Source organism: Myotis yumanensis, unplaced genomic scaffold (genome assembly GCF_028538775.1).
Source record: "Myotis yumanensis isolate MYYU_CA2020_CCGP unplaced genomic scaffold, mMyoYum1.0.hap1 SCAF_5, whole genome shotgun sequence".
Lineage (NCBI taxonomy): Eukaryota > Metazoa > Chordata > Mammalia > Chiroptera > Vespertilionidae > Myotis > Myotis yumanensis.
The window spans coordinates 95,733,824-95,760,395 of NW_027223756.1; the positions used below are offsets into that span (position 1 = coordinate 95,733,824).

The 26,572-nt window shown below is 37.4% G+C and overlaps 1 protein-coding gene across 1 annotated transcript; it reads left to right on the top strand.

Annotated features, from left to right (window-relative positions):
- The first annotated feature begins 5,417 nt into the window (after positions 1 to 5,417).
- Positions 5,418 to 23,737, top strand: ADAMDEC1 (ADAM like decysin 1). Its single transcript, XM_070416605.1, has 14 exons — positions 5,418 to 5,522; positions 7,543 to 7,661; positions 9,673 to 9,746; positions 10,487 to 10,565; positions 12,497 to 12,573; positions 13,667 to 13,853; positions 14,288 to 14,350; positions 15,040 to 15,111; positions 15,402 to 15,571; positions 16,703 to 16,784; positions 17,442 to 17,572; positions 18,321 to 18,498; positions 21,009 to 21,091; positions 23,042 to 23,737. The coding sequence occupies exons 1-14, from the start codon at positions 5,435 to 5,437 to the stop codon at positions 23,046 to 23,048; spliced, it is 1,410 nt and encodes a 469-aa protein (XP_070272706.1). The 5' UTR covers positions 5,418 to 5,434; the 3' UTR covers positions 23,049 to 23,737.
- Positions 23,738 to 26,572: the final 2,835 nt, after the last annotated feature.

Consider the following 26,572-nt stretch of genomic DNA (forward strand, 5'->3'; position numbering starts at 1 on the left):
TTCTTGAAATTAATATTTGTTTTATCAGAGATGTTAATCTTAGGGTTGATTAAATAATTATGTTCCTTCCCTGAATAAGTCTAGATAAGATACACAGATTCAAAATGATATATACTTATAATAAATCGCTGTAGCAAAAGCCTTTATAACAGCTTAAATAGTGTAGTGGCTCCTTGAATTTAAAAAAATTGGAGATTTCATAAGAGCTAATTTTAAAAAGGCAATCTTTATTTATTGTATAAATAAGACTGTAACAATAACAGTTTTACAAAAAAAACAAAACAAAACAGGCTCCCAACAAACCAAATGTTTTTGTGCTTCAATGATGAGAGAGATCATTGATTGGCTGTCTTATGCACACCCCCTACTGGGGATTGAGCCTGCATCCAGGGCATGTACTCTGACTGGGAATTGAACAGTGATCTGGTTCAAAGGTAGACCTTTAACCATGAACCATGGTGGCCGGCCCAAACCAAATGTTTTGAATTGTTGATGTTGTGTTTAAGACAAATATGTATGTTTATGTGCATAGATGCATAGATACATATACATATATAACAACGTTTTAAAATTTTAATTAAGGTTATTATACATATACATATTTAGAGAAGTATACAAAATTTACAATTGTACAGCTTAATGAGTTTTCACAAGGCATATATCCCATGTACTGACCACATCCACCAAAGAAAATGTAACATTAACAGTGCCCTGGAAATGTTAATCATATCTCCTTGCAGTCATTATATTCCCTCCTTCCCACCCAAACCACTATATGATATCTAAAATTATAGCTGAGTTTTGCCAGTTTGGGAATGTATTTCAGTAGAAGTATAAGACCTTTCTTTTTATAAAATATGTAGGTGATATTTATCCATGACTCTGCATGTAGCATATGGTACACTTTCTTTTCTGTGTGGTTTTTCACTGTGTATTTCTACCAAAATGTACCTTTTCTTCTGGCAGGCCATTAATCTCGAGGTAGATCACCTTAATGTAACTGGGGACTGAGCTGATCAGAATCTGTAAAGGCTTGAGTGTTTAGTGTTTGCCTTTACTAATAGAGTGCTGTCTTTCATAGATCTCAACTCATCCTGAGGAGTTTATTAGTTTCCTTCTTGGGGGACCTTTAATTCCAAATTTGCCTTGGCAGCAGTGCGAGGCTACTGAGAACTCTGCTCAGTTTCTTAACCTCTCAGCTGGAACCTAAGAATTGCTAAATGCCTGAAGGAAAATGTCGGGGGGGGGGGGGTGGGGGGGGGGCGGGCGGGGGGATGTCAAGCTCACCTCTGTGTAACTTCCTTTCTTTTTGAAACCTTGCACATTCCATTTCTTGTTGCCTTAGCTATTTTAAATACCTTCTAATAGCTGTTGTGTGCCTACATTGTCCTCTCAGCACATTAAGACATCACTAGTGCAGGACTGCACTGATATAAGTTAGTCCATCATAGCGGGAAGTATTCTATGATTGATACCCCAAATATCCCCCTCTTACCCAACTCCACATCCTCTTTTTCCTTATGCGTTGTTCCACTTACTATTCCTTGTGATTTCCTTCATATTTCTAGTATTTAATCTCACATACAAAAGCCCTTATGTGAAGCCTAGAAAATATGAACATAAACAATTCTAAATATTTGTTGAATAAATTAGCACACCCTACTGAACCTTCTCTCACTCCTTTCACTGAAATACTTAGAGACCTTTATTCACCTGCAAACAAAATTTATCTTTCACCTTCAGTCTTTCAACATCTATACCACCTATCATAAGTGAAATCTCACTCTCCATACAATGACTTTGTTACCTTGCACCCATTTGGGGGGTATTTCTTAGGATTTGCTGTAATTTTTGTCCATGTTGCCATTCAATTTTCATTTCTAGTTAGATAATAAACATCTGCCATGAGTCATCAAGTATTCTTCATTAGGAAACATTCCAGAATGTTAAGTTGCAAGTTTTCTGGGAACAAAATTCTCTGTGGTCAGGATGTTGGTAATGATTTCTTAGTTTCATGATCATAAATTTAGTCCTATGTTTATGTAGTCCTTGGATATTGTATTCATAAGGGTCCATATATATTTTTCATTGCTCAATCCCTCCAGATGCATCAAGTAAATAATCTTTTTAATATTTCCACAGTTGTAATTTTTATGCTGATATTCAACTACCAAATAAACAGTACCAGTATTCCAGGGGGAAAAAATGTAGTTTACAAACTCCTTTCATGGTACAAATGTTCAATGAACATTTTTGAACATCAATTATCTTCAAGGTGCTGTGCTCCTGAAGAGTAAACCAGGAGATATACCTCCTGCTTTTAAGGGGTATAACTAGAGTGCAGCTCTTATCAACTGACCAAGTACCTTGGAATTGATTGCAGATTTCTCTATCTCCATCAGTTGCCACCCAATCAACTATAAAGTCGAACAATTTTATGAGCTAAATATTTCCCAGATGTGTACCTTCTTCAGTAAGGCCTTTAGCATTTTTCTTTCCATAACTTGGCTCCTGCATATTTCACAAGCTTTATGTCAGACACCTACTACTTTTTATGTTATTTTCAAGTTACGAAAAACACATTGTAGTTCCACAAGGTTACCCATGGCTTTGCTCATATAGTTTTCTCTCTCCTATTTCTTTTCCAGCCAATATTATCTGACTCTTTCTACTCACCAAATGTATGCTTCTAAATTCTACCTAAATACAATGCACAAACCTCAATCATAATGTATGCCAATTGTACAAACTATATGTTTGTAGATTTATCTTCATTATACTTTATTGCAGGAATATCTCAATAGTAAGGATAGTATCAAGGTCATCTTCACATGCCCAGAAATGATATTAATTTAATATTAATGTATTACTCAATATTAACTTAATATTAATGTAATACTAACTCAAATTTAAAATGATCTCAATAAATATTTACCTTATCTTGCAATACTTGTATGTTTAATTTCCATTTAATAGACTGAAAGCAGAATTTTTGACAGTAGCAGTGGTTGTCCAAAATAGTAAAATAGCTCCCAACTAGAGTTTTAGTTATCATCCTAAAACTGTATTCCCAGTTAAACTACCATTAAAGAATAGGGTGAGATAAATCTACTCTCTGAAAAAAATTTTTTAAAAACATAGAAGTCTTCCTTCTAGAAAACTTTAATAAATGATTTATCAAATAATTTATTTCACAAAGAAACATTTTTTTCTAAAGGACCTATATGCAAAGAAGGTGGTACACATGTGAGTTATTTCAAATAGGTCATCTGAATAAAGCACAAAACTATTGATGATGACTAACTTGCAGGTGAAAATCATAGTAGAACTAAAATACTTGACAACAATACATAAGGCAACAAGAGGTAGGATGCTGATGCGTTACACCATCCCAGGGTCTTGTATTATTTAATAGTAGAGAGGTAATTGAGATTACATTTTGTTAAAATTCAATGGTAACTACCATAGAATATATGTAGAATGTTGATCTTCTGGACCAGCAAAAGTAATATAAAATAATATAGAAAACTTAACTGACTCAAAAAAAACATAGACATAGAGAGATAACTGCAAAACTTGCAATCAGATGCTAACAAACTTCCAAAAGTATCTGTAAAAATAAGCTCAGTAATTAAAGATAGATTTTAGATTGGGTAAACTCTATAAATGGAAATTTACTTTGATGCTAATTGTCCAAGAAGTACAGCTCAGTGTTTACCAAGAACCTCAAATTGATTTATTCTTTTAAACTAAATAATACCACTTCTAGTAACTTATCCAAAAGAAATAATTATAAATGCAATCAAAGAAACATACACATACAAAGACACATGTAACATACACACAAAGCAATATTCTAAAGTCATTAAAATAAAGTCTTAATATTCAACATTATGTCATAATGCTATGCAAAAAAATATAGGTTTCCAAAACCCTTTATACAATAAGCACTAAAACTAAAAAATTTAATTTTCTTTTATTTTTCAACTTTTATTAGTACACTAGAGGCCCAGTGCACAAATTCGTGCACGGGTGGAGTTCCTTGACCTGGCCAGTGATTGAGGCTGATAGGGAGGGATTACTGGCCAAGGGGAGGGGCCGTGGGGGGATGGCCAGGAGGGGGAGAGGGAGAGGGCCATGGAACGCTGGTCAGTCGGAGTAGGGGAGGGGGTACAGGAGGTTGGCCAGGGGAGGTTGGCTGTGGGAGTGCACTGCTCACCAGGGGCCAGCTCCTGCATTGAGCGTCTGCCCCTTGGTGGTCAGTGCGTGTCATAGGACCGGTTGTTCTGCCATCAGCTGAAACCAGTTCTCCGACATCCCCAAGGGGTCCTGGATTATGAGAGGGCACAGGCCAGGCCGAGAAACCCCACTGGTGCATGATCAATGCCGGGGAGGGATGCGGGAGGTTGGCCAACAGGGGAGGGATTATGGGAGGGTTTTCAAGTTTTTTTCCTTAGTATACTCTTGATATTTATGACCATGAAAAAAATCAGAAAATATTGTTATTTTTCTGCAGTAGAACTCATACTGCACTTCAAACATATTTCATATGTAGTATAATTTGTTTGATGCTAACGCCGTCAAGAGAATTACGTTTCTTTACAATTTTATGTGCATATGTGCATGCATGTGTATATTTTACCTTACATGAATTTTTTTAATCCTCACTCAAGTATATGTTTTTATTGGTTTTCAAAGAGGAGCGGGAGTGAGGGGGAGAAAGAGAGAGGAACAATGATGTGAGAGATAAAATTCAATTGGTTTCCTCCCACATGTGCCCCAACCGGGGATCAAACCCACAACCCAGATATGTGCCCTGATAAGGAATCGAACTTGCAACCTTTTGGTGTAAGCGATGATGTGTGTACCAACTGACCCACCCAGCCAGGGCACCTTACATGAATTTACAAAAAGCTTGAGGTAGGTATTGTTATCATCATCCCATTTTCACAGAAAAGGAGACTGAGGGACAGAGAGATTACAGTATGCTAGCTTGTAACTTTGCCTGGTACTTGTTTTATCAATTTAGTGTTTCCTGTGCCAGTTTCATAAAATATGTAGAGACTACTGATTTGTTTTCTAAATTTGTAGATCAATTTCTATAAGGTTATAGAAGAACAAGGGTGATGGTTCAGTTAGTTTGATGAGTATGTGAATATGTACATGGGCATAAAAGTCTCAGCTGGTACTTTTCCACTGTTCAGAGGCACTAGGACCAGCAGCTGTCTGGAAGTGATTTTAACAGGCGTAACCACAGACATAAACACATCTCATCAACGAGGAACATTCTCATGATCTTGATATTGCAGTTTCTTGGCAATCTCTCAACACTATTAGTAAACGTGTCCTAATCTCATAAGTGAAGTTTGAGATTTATTTTTCAATTTGTAATAACAAGTAGGGGAAGATAAATAGCTGGGGAGACCACATCTTCATGCTGTGTGGGACTTCTCAGCTAGCTGCATTCGCCAACATGTCTTTGGTCCTGCTCTCTGTTCTCTGGTTCATTGTACAAACTGAAGGTAAGTGCTGATATATTGACATTTTATACAAAATTCAAATTATTTAATGCATTTAAAAATACCCCTAAGAAAGTGGCATGCTCATATGACCCAAATATCATTGCCATTTGTAGTTTAGTATATTTACTCAATTTACATAAATTGTGCTCATTGTCAAGGTGTTGTGATTGGCAAAATAATTTAATTAGAATGTCTCTGAAATTTTATCTCATTCAATAATCCTACAAGATCTATAATTTGTTTTGTAATAATAGCAGATAATTAACTCCAGACCAGAATTCAAGAATTTTCTAACCATCATCCATGTTATCTTAAATAACATTAATATTTCTACCCTGTTAAAAGACAATCATTTATCTAAATACACAATTTATTCAAATGCTGCACTAGGGTAGATGACAAGGAAGACTCTTAAGTGAAATTAGAGTTGTTAGACATAATTACATTAGTAAGCAAAATTAAAAATTAATTGACCAACTGACCAATTAGTATTAGAGTTGGGACTAGATATTATTAAATTAAAATTCACTCTAATTTTAATTTCAGAACTCTTTCCATAATAGGGTTCATATTCTCTTTTGATAAAGACTTTTAGTAATATATTTATAAATGCTCTTTTCTTCGTGTGTGGTGAATTCTTCTTAGGATAGCATCACAGCAGAACTTGGAGGGTTGATTAGAAGAGATTTTATGACTTACTGCTTCCCTTCAGGTTGTCCACATCGGCCAGGTATAGAATTGCCTAAAGTCACACTGACTGTCAAAATTGAGTGAGAATTTGTCTCTAAGCATTGACACTTATCTGTGAAAATAAAAACATTTAAAAACAAAACTGAGTTTATATGGATAATTGAGTGAATAAAGAAAAAAATGGATAAAGGTGTGTCTGCCACCTGTTATTAAATAATTTTATAAAGTTTATGCTATGTGATTTTTATACCAACCTCTACTTTAAGTAAGTAAACTGATAGAAATTGAAGTGACTTTTACAAGATTACTTACAAGGCCATTTAGCTAGGTTTTGAGACCAAATTTTGGCTCCCATATCAGTTATTTTCTTACTATATGCAAGTAAAATAGAAAATTCTCTATCTAATGTCATTCCAAGTAAATCCAGAACATGCAGTTTACATAAAATTTTTCTTCTGGCTCTCTGATGCTTTATAATTGTTCCAACTGAGAATAACAAAAACATTATTTCCTGTGAAATCTAAAGTCTGAGAGTGAATGCTAATGAAAGACTGCAATGGTTTATTGTTGCACTGAGAAATAAAATAACTGTTAGTAGAATGAAGAATTATCTGTCTATGAAATATTTAATTTTTTTCAGGGTAGGGAGTTAGTCAGGTATTGCACCACAGAGAGCAAAATACATAAAAAGGAATACAGAGACCACTGAGACCATTAAAAGAAAAATTCACAATTTTGTAGAGGACAATAGAGAAAGAAGAAACTGGATTACTACAGGAAGAATTCCTGGCTCCTATAAACTGTGTTCTAGTCCAAAACCTGCCCTTTCTGAGCATGGTGGTCCAGAGCTTACAGAGTTTACACATATTGGGAGATATCCAAAGCATTGTTCTATCATCATTATGTCTTTCCAGAACCAAGGGTCGGGGGAATGGAGAGCAAAAGGAAAAAACTTTGTTTTCCAAGTTCCAGTAGAAAGAAGAACTTGTTTTTATTTTTATTTTTTTATATTTTATTGATTTTTCACAGAGAGGAAAAGAGAGAGATAGAGAGTTAGAAACATTGATCAGCTGCCTCCTGCACATCTCCTACTGGGGATATGCCCGCAACCAAGGTACATGCCCTTGACTGGAATCGAACCTGAGACCTTTCAGTCCGCAGGCCGACGCTCTATCCACTGAGCCAAACAGGTTTTGGCAGAAGAACTTGTTTTTAATGTTTATTTTCTTAATGAGAATACGGTTGCCCATGCAATTTTAGCAAACCAACCAAGCAAAACCAAAACAAAATCCTTCAATATTTTATATCACTATTATCTCTCTTTCCCTAGCAATAGCCATAAGGCAAATACCTGAATTTGAAGGCTATGAAGTAGTTCATCCGAAAAAACTGCATATTTTACATAAAAGGGAGATACAGAACAACCAAACAGAGACACATGATAAAGAGGTAAGTAATGTAAATGACCGTGGGTTTTACAATTATCTGAAGAGACAATAAAGAGCCTTTTAACTAATAGAAGTGGTGTCATAGTCAACATCTCATGGTTTAATCTTCATCCAGGAGAGAACATGGAATTTCTTAGAATGTTTTTACAATTAAGCAGTAGAAAGGGAGTTAACTGCCTTACTTGATCAGAAAGAATAAAGCTACTTAGGCATTTCTTCAAGTTTCTGGAATGGTGGGGGAGGGAGAGAAAAAAAAGGAGCCCAGGAAAGGCAGCCATTTTTGACAATATTCCTTGCCAAGAGCCTCAAACCCTTTCTCCTACCCTCCTCCTCTTCCTAAATGAATTGCCTTTTCCTTGGCTATTTTGTCTATAATGGAGAACTGAACATTATCTCATTAATAAGATTTTAAAAATGTATTAAGGATATTAACTTATTGACTATTACATTATTGTAAATATTTCTATCAGTTTCTAGTTTTTACTTTATATAACTACTAGAGGCTGGGTGCATGGATTCGTGCACTGGTGGGGTCCCTCTGCCTGGCCTGCACCCTCTTGCAATCTGGGACACCTTGGGGGATGTTGTAAAGCCAGTTTCGGCCCAATCCCCACAGACCAGGGCGAAGGACCCCACCAGTACACAGATAGGCCTCTAGTATGCATATAAGATCTTTGGTTAATCTCTTCCTGTCCTCCCCCCTCCCTCGTTCCCTCTGAGATTCATTAGTCTGTTCCATGTTTCTATGCTTGTGGTTTCTGCTCCTGCATTGAGTGTCTGCCCCCTGGTGGTCAGTGCATGTCATAGCTACCGGATGGTCAGCTAGTCACTTAGGCTTTTATATATATATATTAGTAGGTTTGGAGTTGATTTTCTTTAGTGTATTTGGCTTTATTTTATCATAATAAAATATGTGCCTTATTATTAACCCATTAGTGATCCATTAGTGACTGCCTATTGTACACAGGGCAAATGCTTAGTCTTTATCTCACATTAGTTTAAACTACAGATTAGTTTAATCTGTAAGTATTATTACCGTGTTATTGTACTTTTTTGAAATCCATCTAAATACACAATTTATATTTACTTTTACATATTATAAAGGCATAAGAGATCTGCTTTTGTCTTAAATGCACTTGCAATTACCCTTCTATATTATATATATTACTAGAGGCCCGGTGCACAAAAATTTGTGCACTGGGGGGGCAGGGGGGGTCCCCCAGCCCGGCCTGTGCCCTCTCCCAGTCTGGGACCCCTCTGGAGATAATGACCTGCTGGCTTAGGCCTGCTCCCAGGTGGCAGAGGGCACGCCCAATCCCTAGGTGCAGTCCCTGGTCAGGCTCAGATCCTATGGGGATCGCTCAGCACAGGCCAGCCGGCAACCCCAGCCCCAGTGGGGTCCGGGGTTGCCGACTGGCCTGCGCCCAGGCTCTCCCGCCCTCCGATGCCATGGGGATCCTGGGCTGAGGCCAGCCGGCAACCCCGGCCGCAGTGGGGACCGGGGTTGCCAGCTGGCCAGGCTCTCCCGTCCTCCGATGCCATGGCGATCCTGGGCGCAGGCCAGCCGGCAACCCCGGCCCCATTGGGGTCCGGGGTTGCCGCTTGGTTGCACCCCAGCCCTCACGCCTCTGATCGCCACCATTGCTCGGCACAGGCCAGCCGGCAACCCCAGCCCTGGGGTCGGGTTTGCTGCCCAGCTTTCCAATGGCGATCACCGGCTGGGGGGTTGGTAAAGGCGGCCTTTGCCCACCCCCTAGCTCTTGCCTGCAGCCTGGGTTGCCGATCAGCATTCTTCAGTCCTTCCCCTTTCGCCTCCCATCATTGGGCGTATGCAAATTAGCCGCCATCTTTGTTGGCAGTTGATTTGCATAAGGATATGCTGATTAGCCAATGGGAAGGGTAGCGGTAGTACACTAATTACCATTTTTCTCTTTTATTAGTGTAGATTATATTATGTTTATTTTAGCTAGACTCAGAAATATAAATTGATATTATATAATTACATTTTTAAGGAGAAATATGAAGCTGAACTTCAGTATCAGATTATATTAAATGGAGAAGTCATTCTCTACCTACAAAAAACCAAGTAAGTTACTTTTCTAAAAGTTTAATCAGTGATTTGTATTAAGAGAACATGGAAAAATAAATCTCGAGAACTTATTTAGTGTAATTTTAGGTAAAGGACATCAAGTATATTGAGTTTTAGATGTTTTAGATGCATTTGCGCTAATGTTATCTCAGAAATGTTGATGCTTTCCTAGGAAATTACACACAAAGTCTAAAACAAAGAAAGCTGCTCATATAAATGACTTTGTCCCCTGATTCTTCTTAGAATTTGCAGAAATTTTTTTCTACCCAGGGAAACTTACAACTTTGATATGACTTTCCATTGCTTTTATAAAAAGGTATGCCCCATGTTCATTCAGGGCACACAGCCTTGAGATAGATCCCAGGGCTGGGCCTCCCCCGAGTTCTCTAGCAGTCAGCAAAATCCTCTCAGATTGCAGTGATCCTTTATGAATACTTACGATCCAGCATCTGTTCTTTGTGCAAAGAATCCCCAAATAACTCATTTTTGAACATAAATAATCTGCACTTAAAAGGAAGCCAAGGTCATTTCTTCCCTTAGATTTAACAGGTAGAGCTAATGCTCTGATTTGCATCAGCAGCAGAGCTCCAATGTTGGAAAAAGATCAGTGGGTCAGAATGTCAACACCTTCTCATTGTGGACAGTATTATTGCTTTACTGCCAGAGACCATGTCAGGGATATTAATTACCCTTTATCACCACAGTGAGCGAATTATGCAACTTTCTACTCTCTACAGGCTTCTCCTGGGGCCAGACTACACTGAAACTTACTACTCACCCAGAGGCGAGGAAATCATCACAAGCCCTCAGAACATGGTGGGTTTTGAATGCTTTCTGGGACTCTTTCTGGATCTGCCACTTATGCTGTAAGATGCATAAGTCCAAGAACAACTTAAAAATGCTTGAAGAACTTAAAAGCAAGTTGCTTATCTATCCAACGAGTTAACAGATTTAAAAAGCATAGTCAGCATTTTTAAAAGGTAGGAGTACTAGGCAACTTCCAAGTGCTGCATTTTTTGAAGCAATCAAAAGTCTACTTTTTTCCCTAAACTGCCTTATCAGTAGGTTAAAAATAGTCTCCCCTAAAGGTTTTAAAATGTCCTGAAACTATTTACTATTTTCTGATGATACATGCATTTATCTTGAGGTCAACAATGGAATATAAATTATTTCATTAATATACTGTATATCTGGTTAAACCACCACCCTACAAATAATGCCAAGGCCTAGATGTTAGACATAAAGAATCAAGGCCAAAAGAAGAACCGAAAAAGATTACAAAAAGGTTAATCATGGAGTATTACCAGGTTAAGTGACTTTCTCAGAGCCACCCCCATAGCATTTCAAACGTGTGTATCTCTAAAAAATACCACAGGTAAGACTTCTGCCACAAAATGTCTCTTTCTTGCCAAAACTGGTTTGGCTCAGTGGATAGAGCGTCAGCCTGCGGACTGAAAGATCCCAGGTTCGATTCCGGTCAAGGGCATGTACCTGGGTTGCGGGCACATCCCCAGTAGGAGATGTGCAGGAGGCAGCTGGTCGATGTTTCTCTCCCATCGATGTTTCTATCTATCTCTCTCCCTTCCTCTCTGTAAAAAATCAATAAAATATATTTTTAAAAAATGTCTCTTTCTTTCCTACTCACATGGAAACTCTCATCTTGTGGATATCTGTCTGGATTCTTGCTAACACTGACCTCCAAAGAAAGTATCTGATGATTAATTCACATTCACTTGCTGTGGGTGATACTTTCATGTGGTACAAGTCTTATATGAGAAAGTGTTTATGATAACAAGGTTTCTTCCAAAGGAGAAGGAAACACAGATGGAATGTCAACCCCTGAGAAAAGTCAGTTTATTTTTTTATATATTTTTAAAATATATTTATTGATTTTTTTTACAGAGAGGAAGGGAGAAGGATAGAGAGTTAGAAACATCAATGAGAGAGAAACATCGATCAGCTGCCTCCTGCACACCCCCTAATGGGGATGTGCCCGTAACCAAGGTACAGGCCCTTGACCGGAATGGAAACCAGGACCCTTCTGTCTCCAGGCGGACGCTCTATCCACTGAGCCAAACCGGTTAGGGCAATTTTTATCAGGAGGTTATTCATTGGCTTTCTTAGATTACTCTACACAAGTGACCCCTATTTTGCTTATATGGATCATCAACCATATCTAAATCTCTAGTTTTAGAGAAATTCTCAGGGGTTTTGATGATAGCAAAGAAATTCTATTAATACACAAATTAATACGGTAAATGAGATCAATTATTATGAGGGCTCAGGACAGGTAGTGTGGTGTTTTAAGGACTCTAGAATCCAGAAAAATGTATACCCCATTTTATTGATATGGTATGTACAGTGTCTTAGCAACTTAGCAAAAGGGAGCCAAATTCTCACAAGTTGTGTCTCAACTCTGAGCGTTCTCTGGGAGTGCTGTAGGCCTCAGGCCAGCTGGCTACTTCTCGGATGCAGCGTCCACTGTCAGCAGGAGCCCACTCAGGACTTTTCTTTGGTGCCAATTAGCATCAGAAAAACACCTCAGTCATTCAATAGAGAGAGTTTCCAGGGTCGGCAGTGGAGTAGTTCATAAAACTTCTGAGTTCCCACCGTGTTTGTTTCTTGGAATTGGTCTGGCCACCGTCACTACTCAAAGACCTTTCCTACATATTCAAGATAACAGCTTCCCCCACAATTGTGATATATTTATTCTTGTAGTTAACTTTTTTTCTTTTTTCCAACCTTAGGAACACTGCTATTATACAGGACACATCCTGAATGATAAGAATTCTGTTGCCAGCATTAGTACTTGTAATGGGTTGAGGTGAGACCTACTCCCCAAAATACTAAACATCAACCATCATTTTTTTACACAGACAAATGTCTTCCTGGATATCATGTCTTATACTATATTGGTTAAATGTTTCCATCGATAGCATGCTGAATATATCATCCTTGCAAGCATTTATAACCTGCTGCTCTAGTAAAAGTTAGCCCTAACAATATTTAAACAAGATGCTACACTATGGACCCTGATGATATCTGGATCCATTTTTACATTGAGCAATCCCACTCCCTGAAGACATTCTATTTTATTTTCTTAAAGTCTACTTTGCAATTGTCATGGTGAAACATACTTTTTAAAAAATTGTGTATGTGTGTGTGGTATTTATCCTTATTTAAAAGATAATTCTTTTCAATTAGGGAAATTTTGGACAGTAAGAAAACCAAATAAGAAAATAACCACTATGAAATGTTACCTCTATTATTAACATTTTGTCCCATTTCCAGCTTTTCGTGTATATAGGCAAATATACCTCTTATGTGGCTGAAATATGAAATAAAATACACATAATTGTTCTTCTTACATAGCTCATACCACAACATCAAAGCCTTTTCCCTTGTTAGAAGATACTTTCATAAATGAAATCTTAAATTATTATATAAGCTTTGTAATATTCCATCATATGGATTCAACTCTCTATTTCTGAAAGAATTTTATTACTATAAAGTAGAATTCTTTAAACTACTAGTTCCAAACTGTTCCTCTGGCTAATCTGCTCATCATTCTTTCTCTTCACTGGGGTTCTTGGTATCTATACACTCCTTTAGTTTATTTTATTCTGCACTATTTTTCTAAGACCTGTCAAGGAATATGTGCTAAATGTGTGGACAAATTTTACTTTGGTAGCTTCATCTTACTAATTATTGTTCACAGTTCTCTGAGTAAATAAAACAGGCTCTATTTTAGTATTGAAAATACTGATTAGCTCTTAAATTAGGGGAAAAAAGCCAATAGCCAATGAATCAGTACTGTGTGTGTGAGCTTGGGATAGAGGGAGAGGTGGTAATCCATTCTGGTCAATATGTGTGACTGGGGCAGAGAATCCTCAAACATGAGTCTCTATGTTTCACAGGGGATTCTTCACACATCGTGATCAAAGATATATGATCAAGCCTCTGAAAAACACAGACCAAGAAGAACATGTTGTCCTGATACATAACCAGGAGGAGCCAGACCCCGCTAACCACACCTGTGGAGTAAAAGATGTTGGCAGAAAACACGGCCGCATTCGGACCTCTAGGTCACTCCGTAGCCCAGAGGTAAGTGCAGCTTTCCTATGTCATCATTTACTTCGGGTGGCTCAGCAAGGATATGTCACAGACTGTTGTGCTCAGCAATGACTGGTACAGGGAAAACCTATAATTTATTTACTTATTCATCAATTTACTTTTCCTCTGAAGAAAAAATAAACCTCTTTGTAAGCGTTTCAAACTTTTAGGATAAAGATAATTATTAACAATGTTCGCCGAAACCGGTTTGGCTCAGTGGATAGAGCGTCGGCCTGTGGACTGAAAGGTCCCAGGTTCGATTCCGGTCAAGGGCATGTGCCTGGGTTGCGGGCAGGAGGCGGCTGATCGATGCTTCTCTCTCATCGATGTTTCTGGCTCTCTGTCTCTCTCCCTTCCTCTCTGTAAAAAATCAATAAAATATATTTTAAAAGATTATTAACAATGTTCTTTTACTCTTTGTAAAGGAAGAATACTTTCTTCGGGCTGAGAAATACATTGATCTCTTTTTGGTGCTGGATAATGCCTTTGTGAGTATGAAATGTGTGTGCTTCTTATCAAGTTAAGCCAACTTTTAAGTTTTCTTATCAGCAAACACAAACAGTAAACTATTCGGGCTGAAAATACAGAGCTTGTCCTGATTGTCTTATCTGTTCTACCTGTCTTGCCAACAACAGTTTTTGCTCACCCACCCCTTTAATATCCAAAATAGTCATATATTAGAAATATTCTTAATACCAGATACCTACAGGAGATCAAGCACAATACTGAAAAAAATTGAATGGGTTATTAAAATATTTTTAAATTCTTACTATATTTTGTAAATATAAAGTAGACACAAAATTATACTTTACAAGTTACATTTATATATTCAAAAATACCAGGATCAGTGCTTCTAACTAGTAAGTATTACTTTATAATCAAATTTTAATAATATTGAATTGGTTTAAAACATTTAAATCATTTGTTTTATTCAATGTAAAAATGAAAGAAACTAAAATTTTACATCAATGCCTAATTTTTATCTTACCAAGAAAATCTTACATTTGAAATACAATTTGTTGAAACACAGAATCTTATATAAGGTAGATATGGAATAAATGTACATTTGTTTACATTAAAATGTGTAATTTTTCTTAAAATGTGTACTTCTATATTTCACCAACTTTCTCACTATAGTTTGAGATTTTAATTATGCTCTGTATTTTGTATTTTACAGTATAACATGTATAACGGAAATCTAACTTCCATAAGAAGCTTTGTGTTTGATGTGATGAACCTACTCAATGTGGTAAGATATTTGTCCTATAAACATGTGATTCCACACTGGGGCCTGGGCTTCCCTCTGGTTTCACCAAGTAAGGAGTTGGGAGGGTCACAATGGTTTAAGGTCAGCAGTTTTGAGAACTTTAGCAGATAAAGATAAACATTAAGGTTAAATCATACATATTGTAGCAAAGGCAACTTTGAGAATTTTATTTTCAAAATGAGTTACATTTATCCATCACTTGTGGTCAGCAAAGGATCTAAAACATTAAAGAAATCTCAAAATTTTTATGAAGAAAAATGCTCTTTCCACAGATTTATAACACCATAGACATTCAAGTGGCCTTGGTAGGTATGGAAATCTGGTCTGATGGTGATAAGATAAAGGTGGAACCCAACACAGGCGCCACCTTAAACAACTTTTTGAATTGGCATCATTCTAACTTTGGGAAAATGAAGACCCATGACCATGCTCAGCTACTCAGGTGAGCATACACTGGCCAGGGCCAGGCATAGGTACGTAGAGCAGGTTTCTTGGCAGAGTTTACTGTTCAGTTCTATAACCCCAACCATTTATCAGAGACCTTGAAGTTCTATCCTTAGCAATTCACTCGTGAAATTATTAGACCTGTGTCAGATCACTAAAATTGATTCTTGGATGTGGGACAAGCATTATAATTCTAGGGAATAAATTCTACCGATGTCAATAGTTTTTGGAGGCCTCTGGATACATAGAATGGTATCTTTTAGTAGTTCCTATGACGCATGTATTAATATAACCATGGTTTACTGAGAAATTATCATTAGTTCAGAACTAAAGAACTTATATACTTAAATGCCCATGGACACAGGCAATAAGGTAGTGAAAAGCTGGGGGCAGGTAGGAGCTGGGAGGAGATGGGTAAAGGGGGGGAGACAATGGGAGATAACTGAAATACTATCAACAATAAAAAATAGATATTGAAAAATAATTCTATGGAATAGGATAAAAAATAGATATTGAAAAATAAAAACAAAAAGACATATGGCAGCCGCGAATTCCTTGGTGTTTTTTTTTAAAAAAACAAGCCATTTAATTGTCTTTAAGGTAAACAATACATGGAGCTGGATCCCAAGCCCCAAGAATGCCAGAGCTCAGGTCCCTGTGTCCCGTGGTGTGATATTCTCAATGGAGCTCAGAAGGGTCAGAACTCAGAGGTGTTGGAGGCAGAGCACTTCTGGAATTCACGCATTCCACTTAGCAATTTTGCAAACTGCCAGAAACAGAGCCCAAGAGTCTTTTGAGATGGGGAAAATTCAGCTCCTGGTTTTACAGATAAAAGAATGAAGAGTACCAAAAGTGCTGTTTACTTTTGTCACACAGTCTGAATCCTGAACTGTCGTAATCCCAATTCATAGCATCCTATGCTGCAGTTTAGGTACGAGATCAGTCCCTATTCTATGGAATAGGATAAAAAATAGATATTGAAAAATAATTCTATAGAATAGGATAAGCTTTTCTGGGCCCTAGTAAATACAAAAAGGTAGGATAACAATGGAAATCTAAAACATAACTGACAACAGCTAATGGTTCCAAAGACTCAGATTGTGACCATGTACCTGTAACTCTCATACAGTGGAATTGGGTTCAACAATCGACGTGCAGGAACGGCAGTCCCGAATTCCTTGTGTTCCCCAACTTCAGTTGCTGTTATTGAGGTTTGTAAACCTATAGTAAAGCTCCCTGTGGTCTTATATCCTCTATGAGGACCAGCATAATGCCTTATATGAAGTTTGTACAATGGGCATTTGCTGAGCCAGTAAATAAAGGTAGAAATAAAACTACTGGTAGACCTTGGCCCTTGGATGACAGAACAGAATATTTCCTTACATTGACTCTCCCAGAAGGCTTACCTCTTCAGTTGGTATTAGGAAGTAAAAGCAGGACAATTAGGAGAGAAAGGGAATACAGGTATTCTCTGAGGCCTGAAAGTACTGATGGCCAGAGAGGTCAGACAAGGTGCATGTTGGTGGGATGTGGCCAAGCACTACCGATGTCAATAGTTTTTGGAGGTCCCTGGATACATAGAATGGTATCTTTTAGTAGTTCCCATGAAGCATGTATTAATATAACCATGGTTTACTGAGAAATTATCATTAGTTCAGTAAGTGTTTATTAAGAACTAACTCAATGGTTGATTCACAGGAACCAATCATTTCAAATGTTTACTCACATTTTACAATAACCAATGACAGGAAAAGGAATATAATGACTATTTTTTATTTGTCAAACTATCATTTTATTATTGAACATTGAATCAATTAAGAATTAACTGGATCAACAAAGAAGTAACAGATATTTGCATGTCTTCCTAGGCTAAGAAAAAGAATAACGTGGCTCTTGTAGGCGTGATGTCACATGAGCTGGGTCATGCCCTTGGTATGCCTGATGTTCCGTATAACACGAAGTGTCCGTCTGGGAGTTGTGTGATGAATGAATATCTGAGGTGAGACATATGTTTCTTAAATCTTAAAGAATTCAGATGTAGTCTCTATAATTGGATGGGCCTATTTTTTGTGTGTGTGTATGTTGTTTTTTTTACAAAGGGCTGTGCATCCCATTAATTCACCCTCAAGCCTCTTGATACACAAGTTTTACCAGCTATTAAGGCTCATTATTTAAGATTTTCAAATATATCAAGATAGAGAATAAGTATGGTGACTATGTTATTTTAACTTTAAATAATATATTTCCAAAACTATGTATGTAATTAAGATGATCACAATTATCTTCATTACCAATCAATCAATCCATTTTTTTTCTGTTATTAATTACCTTCTGGTACCAGATGCTTGCAAGGACTTGGGATTTTAAAAAAAATGAATAAAACTAACTCTTGAACATAGAACATGGAAGTCTGCAATTACTTCCTTCCATTAGGTTATTTTTATCACTGACTTCTCAGCACTCAGTGGCTAAATAAGCCAAAGATAACAAATGGTGAAGCTCCTGCCAATTAGTACAGTACTGAATCCAGGCTGGAATTTAAATTACTCTAGCGCTATAACTGAGGATCCGTTTTCCAACCAGCATAGCAGCATGCTCTGTCACCTTCCGCATGTAACACAGCGCAGGCCTAAACAGATACTAAATTTGGAGTTTCCACTGAGCTGGTAATAGTTTCAGACAAGTCAGGTTCCCACGTTCATGTGTCACAACATATCATGGTATCTCTGATTGTTTTCTGCTTACAGTTCAAAATTCCCAAAGGATTTCAGTACATTGAGCCGTTCACATTTTGAAAGATACATGTTATCTCAAAAACCAAAGTGCCTGCTGCAAGCACCAATTCCTAAAAATATAATAACACAACCAGTGTGTGGGAACAAGCTTCTGGAAGTAGGGGAAGCATGCGATTGTGGCTCTCCTAAGGTATGGAAATGTCCATGGTTTCAAAAACTTATTATAGAGTGATTGTGGCATACCTGTTTTCTTTCCTTTTCCTTTTCTAAAAAAAAAAAAAAAAAAATGGGCTTTATGGAAATTTTTTTGTAAAGACAAGTTTGGAATGACAGTAAAAAGAAGATTTGCACTGACTTTAGGCATCTTTTGAAAAGCATTTCAAAAGCCAGGATACGGTTATGATTGTACGACGTTCAATGACTCTTTAGAGGTAACTCATTAACTATAATATGTCACTTAGAAGCTTTCCTAAATGTATTAGTCAGAAATCCTGTGCCACATAGTCACTAACAGATTGATCATCTGTTGACCAATCACAATTCCTCCCCATGGAGAGAGTTGGCTTTCTCTCATCCAGCCAATGTGTAAACCAGGAAGTGAATAAAATGGAGAAAAAGAACAAACTTGTAAAAAATGGATTATTAGCATTGAATGTCTAAGGTAATTGCTCTAAGTCTGCTAATGTCTGTAAAATCTGATCCCTTTGAGGCATCAGTGTACTCTGGGGAATGTTTGGTAGAATGTTTGCTAGCATCCCATGTGAGGTTTTTAAAAGAGAGCATTCTGGTGGTGTTTTTTTGGTTGTTGTTGTATTTTTGTTTGTTTGTTTGTTTGTTTGTTTGTTTTTTAACAATCTTTCACTTTTAAGACTAAAAAAATGAGTTAATATTTGAAGAGATTTTCCATGTGTCAGCCTACATAATGCTTTCATAGATACATCACCGCCTTTATTACTCACAACAAGCCTATTAATCACAGCAAACCTACTAACTAGGTTTTGCTGTGATCCCAAATTAGAGAAGAAGCAGTGAGGCTCAGAAAAGCTGAGTAACTAATTCCAAGGATACAAAACTAATGATTAGCCCATTGCAATGCAAGACTTACCCATACTTTATATAGTAACCTTAGTGAATAATCCAGTTTCCCATGATCCAATGTGCCATTTGTTTTTTTTATATATACATAGTTAAGTGCTTTCTAGGTTTTAAAGGTAATCATTCTATCTGCCTAAATATCATACCACAAGCATCATGCTATATTTATGATTGTAACATACAATGCATTTTAATATCTTTTACAGTATCTCTCTTCATATCTATCATCTCTCTATCATCTATCCATACAGAATTTGCATAGCAAGTCTTTAATGTTAGTTTTTCCATATTACTCTTGGTATTCTTTTTGTCAGTTTGCCCACAAATACAGCTCAGATTCAGAATGAAATGCATTAAATTCATATTTCACTCTAAAGGCCACTGGCATTTTCACAATATTAAGTATTGTCTTAAAAGACAATTTGCCTGGAAAGTTCCTCAGAAAAAGTTATATATAAAGATCTCCATGTAATTCTGGCACATTTTGAAGGTTTATTCTAAAGTATTTTCTTTTTTGTTGTTGTTGTTATTAGTATGTGTAAAGTTTTTTTAAATTTTTGGTTCTAATTTATTATGACTTTTTATGTTATTTGATTATTATATTAGATAGCTATCTTAGTGACTTACTCAATATTTTTAGAGTTGAACGTATGTTTTTTTCCAGGTCAAGAATTTTATGACATACAAATAGTGAAAATGTGATTTACACTACCCAATTATTGCACTTTTATATCTTTTTCTTGTCTCATAATATTTACCACCATTTCCATATAAATATAGACTATAAATAATCCTTGTCTTATTCTTTATTTTATTGGATATATTTGTTATATATCAGATAGATTTTCTTCATCATGATGACACATAATTCTAGTCACGGTTTTTTTATATGTTTAAATAATGCAATAATGGTTACTGAATTTTTACCAACTAATTTTTGCCATCTATCACAATAACAGTTGTTTTCTTTCTAAGTCTCTTAACGTGATTAATTATGTTACTCTATTCTGTGCAGTTAAGACACCCTTGCATTTGGTGGAAAAAAAAACTACACAGTTGTAATTGAGAGTTATTATATTAATAAAATGATGCTTAACTAATGTTTTATTCAAGTTTTTTTGGACTTATATCCATAAATGAGAATAACATGCATGTGTGTATGTGTGTGTGTGAATTAATTACCAGCTCTCATTATCAGAATTATTCAATCTTGCTAAAACAAATGGAAGATTTAAAATATTTTTCTCTATTTTCAGTTTTTATAGCATAGAAATATTCTCCCTTGAAGTTTTAAATTAATTTACATGATATCACCTAGGACACATTTATTTGGGGGTGATTCTTGAATAATTTAATCTTTGTTCTTTTAAGAGCTAGTTTCTATTACTCTTAAATTTTTTGTAATTTTTAATTTTTTAAAATCTTTATTCTTGAAAGTGACCCCTTTTCTTCCCATTGACTTCTACTAGACCGACCCATTACCCCAGGCCTTTACCACTTGTATAGCAGAATAATTTACTTTAAAAAGTGAAATGTTATCGCCACCCTGTGCCAGAATCTTACAGAGAAAAATGCTGAGCCCACTTTCCATTGTGTGTTTTAAAGGAATGTACCAATCCTTCCTGTGAGGCCATGACCTGCATGTTGAAACCTGCCGCTGACGCTGATAATGGGGAAGAGACTCTGATGTAAGACCTTTACTTTCTTTCTTTGTTGTCAAATATTTTCTCACTTTTATTTTGTATTTAAGAAAGATGTGACACTGAGTTCTATATTAATTAAAACAGATTTTTTTACAGTTAAAAATGACAGCATCAAGAAGGATTTTAAAATAAGCCATCATTATGAACAAAAACAACTAACATACTGTTGAGAAAATGGCTACTTTGTCATCTGTGAGATTAGGACTGCTGAAATATGTGCTAAAAATTGTTTACATTTCTGTTAGGTAGTGATGAGTTTAATGTTAGCTGAGGTAAGAGAAGAAAAATTCATTTTATTTTATTTTAATTAACTTTATTGGGGTGTCATTGGTTAATAAGATCACACAGGTTTCAAGTGTACGTTTGTATGATACAGGATCTATATGTTGTATTGTGTGCCAATGCCAAAGTCAAATCATCTTTGGTCACCATACATTTGGGCCCTTTCCTTCTGGTAACCACCATACTGTTGTCTGTGTCTATGAATTTCAGTTTTTTATCCCACATATGAGTGAAATCATATAGTTCTTAGCATTTTCTGATTGACTTCTTTCGTTTAGCATAATATTCTCAAGGTCCACCCATGTTGTCTCAAATGGCAGTATTTCATCTTTTTTACAGCTGAGTAGTATTCCAAAGTATATCTTCTTTTTCCCATCCTCTATCAGAGGACACTTTGGTTGTCTCCATGTCTTGGCTGCCATGAATAACGCTGCAGTAAACATAGGGGTTCATATATCTCTGTGAATAAATGTTTTCAAGTTTTTTGGATAAGTACCCAGAAGAAGGATTGCTGGGTCATATTAAAAAGTTCATATTTAAAAAGTCCTGATTGGTGAACAAATTTATTCTTGGTTAAGAGCTGATAGTTGTAATTTGTGAAGTAGTCAGGAAATCAATAAAATTTAAAAACACACTGAAAGATTTGACAATTTTATTTCTTTTTTAAAATTTTATCTTATTTTTTATCTTTTTATTAAAGTATAGTTGATTTATTTATTTTATAACTGGAAATTTGCACCTTTTATTCCCTTCCACCAAACCAAACAAACAGAAACAGACTCAATAGATACAGATACAAGCTGATGGTTGCCAGAGAGGAGGAGGAGGAAAATGATTGGAAAAATATTTTATTCCTTTTAAAGTGTCTCAAGAAACTATACTGCATATATTATTTTTGTGTTTTATACAATACTATATAAGCTGGGTGAGGGACCCAATGGCTCTGAATACAGTGTGTGTGTTTCTTCAGTGAAAAAAAAAAATCATCTCTAAATCTAAAAGTGGTAATAACAACAACAAAAATTATACATAAGGAAAGACTCAGGATAAATCATAGGGAAGAAGTTATTCCTACTCCTCTTTCATGAATCTTTTCTAGACTTAAACCTAGAGAGAGATTATAAGAATAATGAAGTCAATGTCCATTGACTATGACTTTCTCAGGAAAAGACTGGCAAGATAATAGACAAGGAACATCACCTCATAATTTACAAAGTGCCATGTACCATGGCTTGCTGAAACCTTTTTGTGGGCCACTCTAGAGGGAAGTCTAGAAATCGTGCCCATCTTCTAATTCTGTCACAGAGAATGGAGCATAGCATCTAAAAAAATATCAACTCCATTCTTTAGGGGCTTGGGGTGATAGGTGGGCATGTCCCATGGCTGGGCCAGATTGACAATTTAGTCACTTGCAACAATAATTGAACTTTAACTCAGGAAACTTCAATCCTTTTCTTAGTTCCAGCCAACATGAGGTGTGGGACTTTAAGCCAAGTTATGTAATTCGTTTTCTCAGCTGTAAAATGGAGCAAATGATATTGTCTCTCAGTAGGGATGTTAACATTATTTAAACTCTATACATATTCAGTATCATGATTATATAATACTTTGTGATTTATACTAACCATGGCTTACAAACTTTTTATCTTTTAGTCAATGAATGAATTAAAAAATCTACTTGAGATGCTACTTGCCAGGACAAGAGTCAAGAAATCTAAACATACCAGAATTCTTATGTATGTTCACCTTTGCACTTAGATGTATTTTGCTTTTTATTTGTCATTATCCTTTCTATATTTTTACCAGTCCAGGTAACAGGGAAATAGAGGTGCTTAAAGAAATTGCCTGTTTTCTAAGACCCAGTTTTTAATGCATTTTTTAGGATCATGGAGCTGTTGTTTAGCTCAGCTCTTTGGAAAATTAAAAGAAATTAGCTCTTGGCAAAAACACCTTAAAATGCACCATAGAATTATTCAGAGTCAATCCAGGATTGTAAAAATACAGCGGACTTGTATTTTAACCCAACTTTCATTGTATTAGTTTATAACCCATGAAAAAAATAACACTGGGACTTGATGAGTGAAACCTTTGGTTCACGTGTCATTTATCACTCCTCTGTCTTCTACTTGCCTTGCTCTTAGAAATGTGGTATTTTTCTATATCATGTCAAGAGTAATTAAATAGAAACATTTTTAATTGTAACATGCATAATCCTTTCCCCAGCACAGATAATGTTAATTTTGAGAAGTCTGCATTGCTTACATTTTAATTCAGCCATCAAGGAATGCTTTGTTCATCTATTGACTTAATAAACCATAATGTCAGTGAATAAAAACACAACTTTTTGAAGCTTTCTGTGTGGTAATTTTCTAAAATGGATATTTTCAAACTTTGTTGTCGGTTTCCATTAGGTGTTAAATCCTCATGTGATTAGACAATGTTCCCTCTGGTCCTGTGCTAGGTGACCCATCCTGTGTGTGTGTGTGTGTGTGTGTGTGTGTGTGTGTGTGTGTGAATCCTCACCTAAGGATATTTTTCCATTGCTGTTTAGGAAGAGTGGAAGGGAGGGAGGAAAGGAGAAAGAGAGAGAGAAACATTGATGTGAGAGAGACACATCAACTGGTTGCCTCCAGCATGAGCCCCAAGGAGGGGTAAGGAGAGAACCCGCAACCCAGGTACGTGCCCTTGACTGGGAATCCAACCTGCGCCACTTTGGAGTTCAGGCTGACTGAGCAACACCCGCCAGGGCCCTCCCATCGTCTTTTAATGCTCAAAGCAAAATGACTTGAGGCTCATCACACAAGAGGACTAGACTTCTCTCTGAGGTTTTTCTCTCTAAATACTTTTAAACAGTTATTTTAAAAAATTACGAATATTTCCATCGATGCCTGTGCTGGGAGAACAGGGACTTGGACATACTTCTAAAGACTGGGCTTTGAAAGGAGCAGCCTTTCAGAAGGCCCTGGCTGCTGTCTCCCCCTCCATTGCCTCGGTGTTATTGGGGGGTTGGCACTACCAGTGTCACAGTTGGAGCCGAGGTCAGAGCCACTGATAACCGGCTACAGCCCCAGGGCATGCTTATCTCCCCTGTCCACTGGCTGTTACAAACTTCCAGCCAATCCCTTCAAGGGAAAACACGTGCTTCTTTAGGAATATTCCCCTTCTACCTGGAGATTAGGTAGAGGCTTCTTATAGTCAAACTGCCTGAGTGGCAAGGATTATAGCCAGTAGTGTGCTGGAGACAGCTCATACTGGCTGGTTAGTGCCCATTATTAAATTCTCAGGAATGTCACGAGCTGGTTATGAAACACAGTCATTACTAAGAACCAACCTGCAAACATTTATAGTTAAACTTGAGGCCCGATGCATGAAATGCATGTAAGAGTAGGCCTTCACAGACATAGTGGCTGCCTCAAGCCCTCCCTCGGAGCCGCGGCAGCAGCCTCAATCCTGCGGCTACAGCTCCAGCTTCATCTGGAAGGTTGTCCAGAAGGTCATACAAAAAGACGTCCAGATGGATGTTCAGTCAATTTGCATATTATACTTTTATTATTGCAGATACATTATAGTAAAACCTATCTTAGTCAGAATTATCCAGAGAGACAGACTATATATTTCTTTATTTATATGATATATGTAAGAGATACATTGATTGACTATGACAAATTAGCTCATGTGGTTATGAATGTAACTGGATAAACAATGGGTCCATGCTGCCTGTCATTACTCGAGCCAAGTAAGCAGAGCCGGGGTTGAATCATATATGAGCATTATTCCAGTATTGCCAGCAGTATGGCAGAGGAGCACATTAGCCACAAAAATCTGCTTTCCAGCCCTTCACTAGCCAGCTGCTTATCCTATATAATAAAAGCCTGTTATGCTAAGTGTCCGGTCATCCGGTCCTCTGTTCAACCAATCAAAGCGTAATATGTTAATGATATGCTAAGGCTGCTCAACCGCTCATTATGATGTACACTGACCACCAGGGGGCAGTCGACTGGTTGACCAGTCACTATGATGTGCACTGACCACCAGAGGGCAGACCTTTTGACTAGTACAGGGGTGGGCAAACTTTTTGACTTGAGGGCCACAATGGGTTCTTAAACTGGACTGGAGGGCCGGAACAAAAGCATGGATGGAGTGTTTGTGTGAACTAATATGAATTCAAAGTAAACATCATTACATAAAAGGGTACGGTCTTTTTTTTTTTTTTTAGTTTTATTCACTTCAAATGGGCCAGATCCGGCCCTCGGGCTGTAGTTGCCCACGGCTGGACTAGTAGGTTAGCTTGCTGAGCGAGATGGGGCCGGACATGCCCAGGAGCCCTCCCACAGTCCCTCCCCAGCTGGCCAACCTTCCGCATCCCTCCCCAGCCCCAATCATGCACAAGCGGGGTCCCTCCACCTGGCCTGCACCCTCTCACAATCCAGGACCCCTCTGAGAGCCAGTCTTGGCCTGGTCCTGCTTAACACAGGAGCTGCCCCCTGGTGGTCAGTGCGCTCCCACAGGGGGAGCGCTGCTCAGCCAGAAGCCAGGTTCACAACTGGTGAGCGCAGTGGCGGTGGTGGGGAGTCTCTCCTGCCTCTGCAGCAGTGCTAAGGATGTCTGACTGATGTCTTGGGCCTAAACTGTCAGTTGGGCATCCCCTGAGGGGTCCTGGATTGCCAGAGGGACACACCCCCTCCCGTAAATGCATGAATTTTATGCACCAGGCCTCTAGTATAGTAGAACTACAAAGGAAAAGTAGGCAAAAGGGCAGTTTTCAGATATGCAAAAAGACTAAGGGTCTTCAAAGGGCTTAATGACATGCAAGGGCTGGGGTTACATGGGGAAAATAGCCAAAGGGGAGTGACAAATGGACAATGAACAGGTAAGCAGCCTGGAAGTTTGCAAAGTCCTGCAGGTATGCACAAAGGGCTAGGGATCTTCAAAGGGCTGGCGATTCTGGTTTCTGCAGCATAGTTGTTGATCTTTCCATGATAATAGGCAGCTCCAAATGGGGAGGAAGGGCTACATCTCCAAGTCAGCTTCAACCAGGGTAGAATGTGACTTCTTTAACCAGAATAAAACAATTATGGTTAACAGAGCACGATTAATATTTCTTACAATACTAGCTTTTCCCCAACGTTCTATTTCTGCCCCCTTACATGAAGACTACGAAGTCCCACAACCTGACATTTGCAA